This window comes from Eubalaena glacialis, chromosome X (genome assembly GCF_028564815.1).
Source record: "Eubalaena glacialis isolate mEubGla1 chromosome X, mEubGla1.1.hap2.+ XY, whole genome shotgun sequence".
In the NCBI taxonomy this organism is placed as follows: Eukaryota; Metazoa; Chordata; class Mammalia; order Artiodactyla; family Balaenidae; genus Eubalaena; species Eubalaena glacialis.
This window is the reverse complement of record NC_083736.1, coordinates 45,158,055-45,170,389: the sequence shown is the minus strand read 5'-3', so window position 1 is coordinate 45,170,389 and position 12,335 is coordinate 45,158,055. Positions and strand designations below refer to the sequence as shown.

General features: G+C 41.4%; 1 protein-coding gene across 1 annotated transcript in view; it reads right to left on the bottom strand.

The window, feature by feature from the left end:
- Positions 1-12,063, bottom strand: part of CCNB3 (cyclin B3) — a 61,190-nt gene extending 49,127 nt beyond the window's left edge. Inside the window, exons 1-3 of the mRNA XM_061178643.1 lie at positions 11,978-12,063; positions 8,231-8,362; positions 5,593-5,679 (exon numbers count right to left, since the gene is read on the bottom strand). Of these exons, the coding sequence (XP_061034626.1) occupies positions 5,593-5,679; positions 8,231-8,326 (183 nt within the window). The 5' untranslated portion in view covers positions 8,327-8,362; positions 11,978-12,063. The remainder of the gene's footprint in view (positions 1-5,592; positions 5,680-8,230; positions 8,363-11,977) is intronic.
- Between the last annotated feature and the right edge of the window lie 272 nt (positions 12,064-12,335).

Genomic DNA, 12,335 nt, shown 5'->3' with positions numbered 1-12,335 from the left:
TCTCACTCCACTTTTTAACTCTTCTTCTAATAGAAATTTTCCTAGGAGTAAATCCTTTTCCCAATCCTAGATGAGAATACTCCTACCTACTTGCAGAACCTGTGATCAGTTCCCTATAACAGCTGGAAAACACACATTTTTGGCCTAAGGAGATAGTAATTTCTCTACAGTAACAAGGAACAAACCTCCCCCTAAGGGTTCTAATGGGATAAGCAGACTGGCAAGCTATCAGCCAGCTGCTGAGAATCCCCTGAAAAGTTAAGTTGCCTCCACACTCTCAACCACAGAGTAGCTCAGTCAAGGACTGAAGTACTAAAATAGAGAAAAGATGAGCACAAGACCTTTTGGCAAATTCCTCAATGACAACAGCTCTTTCAATATGCACACACCATGTAGGTGGGTGACAGAGGGAAAGGGGGGAGGGGGAGGGGGAGGGGGAGGGGAGGGGGAGGGGGAGGGAGGGAGGGGGGCAGAGAGAGAGAGAGAGAGAGAAAGATTGGGGGTGGTGGTGAGATGAGGCCTGTAATTCTTCAGCAATTTAGTCCATCTAAGCACCCAGAGTTAATGTAGTACTCACCACTGTAGCTAACTAAAAATGTTCTCAATGGGGACAAAAGGCAGTCAAAAGGATGTCACACCCTCTCCTTTACCATATAAAACAATGCCATCTGAGTCCCCTCGTACTCACCCACGAGCAGCTGTGTTCCTGTTTATCTTCTTGGAAACATCTTTAACAAACTCATTACTGGCTTCCTTCTTGGGCTTGGCAGGTTGACTTTGAGAAGCCTGCAAGAAAAAAAAAAAAGGTGGGGGGGCTGGTCTGGAGGAGGAAGCAAGGAAATGGAGAGAGAGAGAACCTCAAATTACCCAATAGGTGGTTCTCATAGGAAGGTCCTGACACACATCCACACCCTGGACACCTTGTTTGGGTGTTCCCAGGAACATTGATAAAAACATCTTACAACCAGTATGGTACTGGTGCCAACTAGTCATGATGGAAGCTGGCAGTACAGTAGTCCTGGTGCATATTAGCTAAATAGCAGCCCTAAGTGATTTCAAGATACATATGATGTAGTTCTGATCTCCAATGTCAAGTATACTGGCTGGCAAATTCTCAAAAAGATGTTTTGTAAACATCACATTCCATTTTGACCCCATAAGGTATTTAGAGGGGGGAAAAGGCAGTATAACTGGCTTTGCTGCCTGAGTATACCAAGATCAACTAGCTTTTCAGGATAGACCTCTAATACAACACTACCTGTGATACATCTATCCCATCTCACTGAGGGGATATTTATTTAACACGGGGCTCTGGGGAGCTCCACCAGAAACTCTAATCATGACTAATTCTATTAAACAGTAGACGAGATCATGGGACTGTGAATAATGTCAATAAAAATAATCTTAAAGGTTATGCCTTTAAAATGAAACAAACTGAATCTAATTATATTCCAAATAAATACCATAACCACACTGAAGGACAAAAGAAAGAAAACAGAAGGAAATACAAGATAATAAGCAACTAATCCAAGTAAACACAGACTATACACCCTCACCATATACATCCTCAGTCAGGATGCGTTTGTGGGATGGTGGAGAATATTGCAAATAAATCTGGAACTCTTTTTAGTAGGTGTGTTTATTATGGTGGTGTGAAAGAAGTAATTCTGAAACTCTTTTAGATGTATTATAGTATTGAGTAAACGTGTTGATGATCTTGGGAACCATGGTTCTCATTGTAGAGAAGGAACATATAAACACGGATTGAGGAATACAAGAAAGAACCCTGTACGTTTTGGAATGGGAGCTGTGTGGACTCATGATTTCTTAAATAGGTATATGTGTATATACATCTGAGTATACAGGAGTGTATGTATTTGTATATATAGATATATGTGTATATATATATGTTTAAGTACAGATATGTGTGTATCTATATGTATATATATACATGCAGACATTTCCTAACTCTGTCTGCAGAAAGGACAGAAAAAGCAGACACCCCAGTAGCACACCTAGCACTGAGATCTTGGTCTCTAATACCATTCCCCACTAAAAGGAACAGGAATTCTTCACAGAAATGGTTGACTCCATGGCAATAAAATAGGTACAAGAACATCCTGGAACATCCTGTTATGCTGGAAAGAAAATGCTCCAAAAAATGATGATAGTATGTCACAAAGACACAGTAGTCAGATTAAAGGGGACCCTAGTGACCAAATCTGGGACAATTTGAGCACCAAAATAATAAAATACAATAGTGAACAACAAACCACTGAAAAAATAGGAATTCATTAAGTCTATACCAATAATAAATAAACAGGGAAGAAGGGAGGCCTCTGCTTGTAGACTGGTAAATGGGGAACAAGTGCTAGAGTTGGAAAAATCGTCATAAAGATTGTGTTAGGCAAAAATCATCAATGAATGCTAAATCTAGGGGACATTTTGATGAAGAGTGGCTATTTGGAGGCTCTTAAGAGTGTGTCCCACAGATTATTAGTTGCAAGAGGAAAAAAAAAATAAACAGTAATTATACAGCGGAGAAACCAGACAACATCTTGACTGGGTGATCAAAATTAACCTCACCAATGAGGGACAGATGGATGTCGTGTGCCTCCAGATGTGATACTCTAAGGACAGAACATCACCTACACAGTACTCCAGCCAAGCGTATATAACATCAATCTAATCACATGGAAACATCAGACAAACACAAAATGAGGAATGTTCTATTTTTAAAAGGGGGGTTGGGTCGGACTGTATTCTTCAAAAATATCATAAAAAACAAAGAAAGGCTGTGGAAGTGTTCCAGATTAAAAGAAGCTAGAGACATGACAAGTAAACGACCCTAGACTGGATCCTTTACTGGAGGGGGAAAAATGCTTATAACATTGACTTTACAAAGTCAACGGAAAAAAATTGGAATATGGACAATAGATTACATAAAAACACTATATCAGTGTAAATTTATAAAGTTGTTGACTGCACTGTGTTTATATAAGACTATTTCTCTGAGGAAAAATAGTATATAGAGACTCTTTCTCTATATACACTGAAATACCCTAAGTATTTCATGGTAAAGGACCATGATGTATGTAAGCAGATAGGATAAAATGTTAGTAATACGTGAATCTAGGTAAACAGCATATGTGTGTTCTTTGTACTGTTTTTTATTTTTGCAACTTTTTATAAATTTGAAATTATTTCCAAATGAAGTATAAAAAAATTATGCCTTTGTATCATCGTATCATAATAAGCAACTACAATCCAACAGGGGATTCTTTCTTAGGCCCTCAAGTTGTTGTCCACTTCTGCTCTTCAAAGAGCTTGACACAGTTTGCATTTTAATTTCACCTAAAGTTTTACAGACTCCTTATGTGTCCAGCTGAGATCCAGAATTGGAAAAGATGTGCGTTCTTGGCAGGAGAGAGGTGGAGACCCTAATCCCCAGGGTGAAACTTTCAACTTGCCATGTGTGAAGGTTCAGAGCACTAATATTTTCAGATCTAAGCTCAAGGGGACCTTTACCAGTATTTCCCCATAATTCTTTCACCAAAAAATAGGAAAACAGAGATGACAATCCTACTGACAAAAAATAATTTAGGAAATAGACTTTATCTCCTCATCCACAGGCTTTGGACCAGCTCTAACAAATCAAAAGTCCTTCCCATGCTGAAAGGATAAAGGAGAGGGGAAAAAAGAACACTCACAGCAGACTAACTAATTAAAACAGATCAGCTCTTTTGGCAAGCCAGGACCTCACTGTGGTGAATGTTGAGAAGACAGATATGGGGACATGGAAATGAAGTCATACTGACAGGAAGAAGCAAATCGTCATAAAGGGAATCCCCAAAATTCAGAGAGAAAGGAGTCCTCAACCCTCAAAGAAATGAGCTCAGACGTCTGCAGAAATGCCGAACCCTGGAATGGCTTAGGTACACTGTAATGACGGAACTTTGTCTGGAAAGCACCAAAGACCATTCAAGGTGACCAGAACTTGAACGCAAAAGGGAAACGGGCTTTCTGAGCTTCTGAAAAGCTAGAGGCAGAGATACTGCTCAGGGATGCCTTGCTTCCCCAACCCTGGACAAGTATGTGGCCTAACAGATGTTGAATTCAGTTGGAGAATCAGGAGGGTCCTAGCATGTGTTTCCTATTAATTTATTTGTGTTTGTTCTCTATGAATGATGATATAAACTTCACGACAAAAAAAGGACTGAGACATGGCAGGAAAGTTTTTCATATGCGGTTAGACTTTGCTTTGCACAGTGTCACTGGACTCCCATCAGGGACTCTGGAGGCCAAGGGAAGCTACATTAAGATGGGCTGCATCTGCTCCTGATTTGTGTGGCTACCTTATTTCAACCAAGTTTCTAGAGCCATGGTTAAATAAGTCAGGAAATGAATCTAACCTTACAGGTCTGTGTGGGAGGTAGCTCTTTCAACCAATCTAGAGTAAATCTGATTATGCAGGAAGCTGTAACACAATCATACATGTTGTAATCTGCATGGAGAAAAGACTGTTTTAGCACAAAGGTGGTCACATAGCATCTAAAGAGCAGAGATACAAAGGGGAGAACTTTGCCAATGCTTATCCAATCCTGCCCAAGGGGGTACAATATTATCTAGCAGATGTAAGAATTCTGGTAGCCACAGAAGGACACTATTATAGAGGGCAGGATAGGGTTCACTAGGGTTCTCTGTATCCTAGATGAAACAGACTTCAAAACCAACATTGGGCAAGTCTTTATCTGTGAAGTGGAGCTAATTATAGTATCTGCCTCAAAGGATTTTATGAGGATTAAGTGAGTGGATACAGGGGAAAATGCTTAGAATAGTGCCTGACACGTGGTAAACACTCAGGAGACATCAGTTATTATTATTTTCTAAGACCAAAGATTACCTCTGACTCAATTCTATATTCAGTTAGTAACTTTCTAACTAGCAAATTTGATTTTCTTTGCGGGCGCCTTAATAACACCAGAAGGGAGGTAACTTGGAAGTGAACTCAAGAATTCTAGCCAAAATTGAGTTTCTAGATCTCCATAGTTGAAAACCAGATCATGGAACTGTGGTCATCAATGGTTCTGTACATCAGAGGACATTTTTGATTGTCACTATGACTGGGATGCTGCTGGAACTTAATGCTAGGGACCAGGAATGCTGGCTGAAGTCAGTCGTACACAATAGAAAAACTTTCCTGTTCAAAATGCCCACAGTGCTTGAATTGATGAACACTGCCCTAGACTACAATGAATCTACCAGAGTACTTGCCTCCAAGGCCTACGCAACCAGCTGAGCCACCTCTGGACTTTATCTAAATGCAAGATCCCAAAGTTCTCATATTTGTCTACAATTTCATATCTCATAATCACTCTGCTGCTTCCAGAGAGCTCCATCAATTAATCCAGATGGTATGTGCCAGCAGAAGAGCCACTGCAGTTTCTGAAATTGGGTCATTGATTCCAAATAAAATTGGCTCTCAACATTCTAGAGAGGGTCAGAGTTTGGTAAACTGGAAAGGTCCCTCAAGGAAGAGGTTGTCTAAACCTTATGCGACACCATGGCAGAGGATCGGACTAGCATACTCACGTTGGTGAGATCTTCAAAAGCTGACCTCTTTTTGAGTGGTCCCTGAGGTGAAGATGGAGATATCTTTGCTTGGTAATTCTCCTCTCTCTAAAAAAAGTAAAAGAGGTAAATGCGTATATCCAATTGTGAGCAGTCTTTTCAGGGACTTCAGGTCATCTTTGGGGCTCAGGCGGGGAATGGCTGAATCTCCAAGCAACTGCAGATGCCTATAATAAACCCCAATAAACTACAACAAAAGGAAATTTTGGCACCCACTGCTTAGAGAGTCCCTGAAGGAGGTCATCATTGATGATAGGGACAAGGCTGGGCTTAGAGAGTCCCTGAAGGAGGTCATCATTGATGATAGGGACAAGGCTGGGCTTAGAGAGTCCCTGAAGGAGGTCATCATTGATGATAGGGACAAGGCTGGGCTTAGAGAGTCCCTGAAGGAGGTCATCATTGATGATAGGGACAAGGCTGGGCTTAGAGAGTCCCTGAAGGAGGTCATCATTGATGATAGGGACAAGGCTGGGCTTAGAGAGTCCCTGAAGGAGGTCATCATTGATGATAGGGACAAGGCTGGGCTTAGAGAGTCCCTGAAGGAGGTCATCATTGATGATAGGGACAAGGCTGGGAGGAGAAAAGATGACTGTCGGTGTAACTCTCAGAATGAGTGCACTAGCTTGGTGAAGCTAATTTCCTCTCTTACTCCTCTCATATTTATGGCTATACTAGCCAAGATTAACCATCACCACCCACCACCCTGCAACTCCCACTCATTCCTTTAATATGGACGTTCCCAGGTAAATTAGTTCAATAATTTAACAAAATTTAAGTGTCTCTTATGTTAAGTAGTTGATTTAAGACATTCTCAATAAGGACAATAACACACGTACCTAGATACTGATCCAGGATCAGCTCTTTATTAGCTATTGACCTCGCACAAGTCACTTAGTTTCTGAGGCTCAATTTCCTCATCAGTAAAATTGGAATAATGACCTACCTCATTTGAGGATCAAATAAGAGAAAGCATGCTTTTTAAAAATCTATATAAACTGTAAACGGGCAGAAATAGTATTTTAAAAGTATATAGTCCAATATGTTTTTAAACCTCATAGGGAAAATTCTGTACTTTAAGAAAGGAGTTTGGTAATTCATATTAATCCCTTTTAGTATATACAAGGGAGAGATGGGGGAAAGGAGGAAGGGTGAATATTTTGGATCAAAGGGAGCTTCCTTTCTAGGTAGTGTTTATCTACACATGCCTTACCCCACTCCCAAATGAGCAAGACTATCTCTGTGGGGTTAGAGGTTACGGTAAATCACGCTGTAGGGCTTTTCTGTTCCCTAGCAGTTTTTATTTGGTGAAAGTCTCCTAAGTATCAGATTTCCTTTATGAATTGAGAACCCTGCCCTACCTATGTCAGAGAGTTGTTATAATATGAAGCAGAGCATTGAGGTCAGACCATTTATTTTCCCAGTTCTCTATTTACATCATGGACAGTTAGTACATGACACAGTAAGTGATTAGAAATTTAGATAACTGGATTCATATTACAATAGAACAATCTAGCACAGTGGAGCAATCCTGAAAGAGCTGAGAAGGTACTTCTGTTTTTTAATTGATTAAGCTAAGAAATAAGTAAACTATTAGTCTCTTATCTAGTTCATGATAAATAATCCTAGTGGAAATAATTAGCAAAAAAAAATTAGTATTTTCTCTCAAATTGGCTAAGAAATTAACTGTTGGCCTGTTAGCCAATTCCTACTTAATATTACTGGTAGAAATAACCAGCCCCAAATAAAATCAATGGGTAAAACTGAACTCAATAAAATTTATATTTGCAAAATGTGCCCTGAGAGACTTGGATTTGGAAAAATAACGGCCACAAAAGAAAACTTACAGTGGCAGAACTCTAATCAGAAAATTTGATATGGACAAAAATCTGATCAATGTATCAAATCTTTCTTGCCAAATTTACATAGGAAAAACACATTTGGCCCCTCCAAGAAAATCATTTCAGCGAGACAAAAATGAAAATGATTAGAAAGTGTTTATCTGTGCTGAGAGAAAACCAATCAAGGAAAATAAATTGGCCTAATGATGTTTGCTCCAGGAAATACTCTCTTAATGACAGTTCATCAGGTTAGTAAAATTCTGATTAAAATATGAATGATGAGGAACATAGAACATCGCAGGGTCGGAATGACAAACTATCCACAAGGTCAAAACAGCAGGCTCAAAATGGGCCCATTCTTCAAATTTAATAGCTGTAAAAAGCATTATAATACATTTGTTGACCTAATCTTCATACTCTCCCCAGGATGTACCAAGCAGCCACCTGGCAAGGTGCTTTGAGCATCTCAGAGAAAGTAAGAGTATAGATGTGATCACTAATGAGAACTGAGTATTGTTTGCTTTTGAAGGTTATGGAGAACGGCCTTCATCTTAGCCATGCATTTACGGGAAAGAAGGGTTGACACTTTCTCCCTAAGTCCTAATTTGCTGGTCTTCTCCAACTACAAGGTCTGCCACCCTTTCCCACTTTCTCAGATTAAACCACACGTATTTCAAAAGATGTAGGGATGAGGATAGGGACTGAACCAACGCAGGAAGAGCTTATTTGAAACACTGTTGGGAGGGACAGCTTGCTCTAACCTTTTCAGATGGGCCATGATCACTGGGCACAATTTTGCTGGACTGAGATTTCTTAGTCTCACGTCTGGAGCGCTGGGGTGGTAGTGGCAGTGGCATTTCTTATGGATTCAGCAGCATCTATCCAAGGCAGGGCTGCAATCAGAAAAGGACTCTTTAAAACACCATTCACCAGAAATATCAGAATTCTCTGGAGATCCTTGAGAAAACCCAGTCTCTCTATAGCATCCCTAGGAGAAAACATACTTTGATTTAAGCAGATCTGGGCTCAAATCTTGGTTCTACCACACTTAACCATGGGCAAGTGACTTAAACTCCCTAGGCTTCAGTTATCTCATCTGTAAAATGGAGATAAGTATACGTACCTCTGCAGGGCACTGTTCAAATTAAATGAGATACTCTATGTAGAAAGCTCAGTACAGTGCCTGTCACCCCCTGTGGGCACTGGGACTGTGGCCTCGCCCCTAGTTTAGCCTAGGAACACTGGGGACAAATTAACAGTTTTGCATTGAAAATAATCAAGAACATGACAGATCATATAGTATGGAGGCTCGCTGGTAGGGTTAATGTTCTTTAAAAGGCATGGGGTCCTGGCCACAGCAATTATAATGATGCTACAGAGAAGGCAAAAGAATACACTGCACACACACACACACACACACACGTATGCACAATAGGCCAGAGGGTATTCAAAGGCTGCATTCAATCAAGAAACTGTAATCCAGTTCCAGACACCCAGTAAGAAAAAAATAAAATCAAATCAAAAGATAACAGCAGAAGGAACTAACTTGATGAAAATCACTTGACATAAAAATTTAACAGTCATTACAGACCTTGGGAGAGTCCTACCTTCACCCCATCTCAGTGTAGGATCCCATTCTACATTCCTTAAATTTCTTTTAGTTTGTGAGTTCCCAATAGTATGATATACTTATGTATCTTACAAGCAAATACATAATTAGGAGGAATCAGTTCTTGGATATCCAAGAGACCCTTCCCACTCAAATACAACTGCCCTTCCAACCCCACCCATATTCAGTGTCCAAGTTCAACTGCATTTGACAAAGAACAGGCTTCCATAAGAGACACCCTAAAGGCAATGCACCAGATACTTCAGGCAATGGAGATACAAACACAAATAAATCATGTATCTTACCCTAGAAGTATTCACAGGCACAGCTCTAACAGTAACATAAAAATATGACAAATGATTTAAAAATGGTAGATAAAAAGTACTTTAGAAACATAATGGAAAGTCAGTAATCTTGTGGGAGATTCCATCCGGACTTAAACGACAAAATGGTTCCCAAGTAGACAGGGGAGCTTTCCAGGCAAAGAAAGCCTGAGCCTAGGCGGAGGCTTGAACATGCAGAGCACAGCAAGTTTGGGAACATCCAAGTTGCCTGGAGTGTGGAGTACAAAGAATGCGTTGGGGAGGAGTTAGAAAGAGGCTGCAAGCTAGGCTGGGGCCACGCTGGTAAGACTGCAGAGAAGACTGCAGTTTGAGGGGAAGGTTTAAGAAAGAAGAAAGGCTAACTTGGGCTTTGCTTTGGATGGAGAATAGTAAACATTTTGTTGGCAAGGAAAAGTCAGTACAAGTATGTGCCTTCACATTTACTATGTCAGTTAATCCTCCCAACAAAACTGTGAGGGTAAGCAGGGCAAGCACAATTCTTTCCATTTTATAGTCCCAGATGAGTTAAGTGACTTACTACACAGGACAAATTTTTAAGCAGCATAGAATACCCAGCTCTTTCCAGGGCTCTTTTCTAAAATACCATGAAGTCTCTCTGATCGTATGCAAAAAAGATTCCAAAATAGCCCACAGCCCAAAGTGAAAGGCCATAGTGTGGTAGTATGAGGAGTAATGAGGAGTTAGAATGAACACAGACTCTTTTTTAAGAAGCAACTGGGCTCCGAAATCAGCCAACTTAGCATCTTAGAGCCTCAGTTTCCTCATTTGCAAAAGAGCTATACCACCTCTTACTTGCAGAGGTATTGTGTGGCTCAAATGTAAATTTGTATGTGCAAAGCTTAACCTGGTAAGTACTCAGAATAAATGGTGCGCCTTATTCTCCTTCTCTTCCTCCAAATCCAAACCTATTTTCCATCTCCTCCCTCAAAACTCAGCCAAGCAGCAATAAAGCTAAATTGAGTGAACCCACCCTTAACTGCACTGTATGAAAACCACTCACTCCACTATTATTATTCACATCTCATACAATTTTTTTATGGATGACCAAAGACTCATGTTCTGAAATCTTTATCTTTCAAGCGGAAAGAAAAAATCAAACTGGAGTCAACAGGCCAGAAAACTTTCAGCTGATGACATCACAGGTTGACTAAACCTCAGAGAAAATAAGGTTTTTTAGATGATGGTCATGTATCACCTTCATTATCCTGAACAATAATCACTTGCTTTGGGGGACACAGACACCGACTTAAGTAACTAATTTCCCTGCCACTAGGTGGGGGGAGGGGATTGACACCACCAAAAACATGCTTTCATAAAAGGACACTCTGCAGAACACTCTCAACTTCTACCACCTACAGAACCCTTAGCCTTACTTGGACAAAAAAATTTAAATCCTTTCTACTTTCCAGACTTTCCATCTCCCCTACATACACACTGATGAGTGTTGAAGACTCTATTGGGCATCCCAGGGCTGGTGCTGAAACCCACACAGGGGCAAGTTGGCTTGTTTAGAAGCCCAGTTGCTCAGAGTCCAAAACTGTAGATCAAGACAATCTCAGGAAACAGTAGCGACTTCTTTTCATATATAAAGGCAGGTTACAGACAGCAAGACACTGGGGAGAGAAAGCAGCATGGTGTCAATGAAAGCAGCACTGAGCTGGGAAGGATGCCTAGGGTCTAGTTCTAATCCTGCCCTAGCTGGCTGAGTGACACTGGACAGGTCCCTTTTCCCTCTCCAGCCCTCCTTCCCCCACCTAATAAAATGAGATAGTGGGACCAGAGTCTCCTCGACATTTAGACCATGGTCAATGGACCAGCAATATTAGCATCACCTGGGAGCTTGTTAGCAATTTAAAATCTCAGGCCCCGAGGTAGGCCTTACCAAATCAGGAAGTGCAAGTTAATAACCCCAGGTGATCTGTAGGCACTTTAAAGTTTAAGAAGCACTGTTCTAGGATCCCTTCAACTTCTGACATTCTAGGATTCCAAGAGGACCATAGCAGAGAGCAGTGGAAAGCCAGAGTTGGAGGGGTTGGAGGTGGTGATAGAAGAGAGCCAGTGGAGACAACAAGGGAGGAAGGACACATGTTTCCATCTTCCTTCATATCCTTCAACCTGTAGTTCAAAAGACATCCCTCAAGTAGCATTCTCTAGCTTAAATATGTCTTGTGGATGAAATTGATCCTGCACAGTTTCGCTTGTGAAAAGACGTTATGTAAATGTACTCTGATTCAGGCATGTGTACTGGTAGCTCCATTTAAAAGCTGAGACCCAGTTTTGGTTTTTTGTTGTTTTTGTTTGGTTTTTTTTGGTTTGTTTGTTTTTTTGCTTTGCCATCTCACCCACTAATACACACTCCCTCCCCAACCTCGTACAGGGCTCTCTCCGCAGACTGCTGCCTGACAGGAAAAAGCAAAGGTTTCGTGTCAGGGATCCCATGCATCCCGGCAAAAGAAGACAGTGAGTTACAAGGGACTGGAGTGAGGCTCAAGGACCCACCCGCGTGCGACACAACCGGACATTCAAGCGGGCAGTACAAGTTCAAAGGCGCCTACCTCATATCGAGATTGAGGGCAGAAGAGGAAAGACCACGGACGCAGTCCTAGCCCAGGAGAGGCCCGGGAAATGACCGGAGCTCCGCGTCGCAGCAACTGGCGTCCGTCTCAACTTACCCCGTGCTCTCTCCAATCAGCCCAGTAGCGAATTTTGAAAATTACAGCCCAGGAGGCAGAGCAGTGGTGATTGGCCAGCAGGGGCAAATCAGCGTGCAGTTGAGACTTGAGCTCGCCTAGCAAGGAGGGGCGGGGCTGGGTATTTTTAAACTGAACTCTGCAGCTAATTGACTTCACAACGGGGCGTGGTTTCCTGTACCCCTGGTTGGACTGGGCTGGGCTGACAAGCGGGAGTACTGGG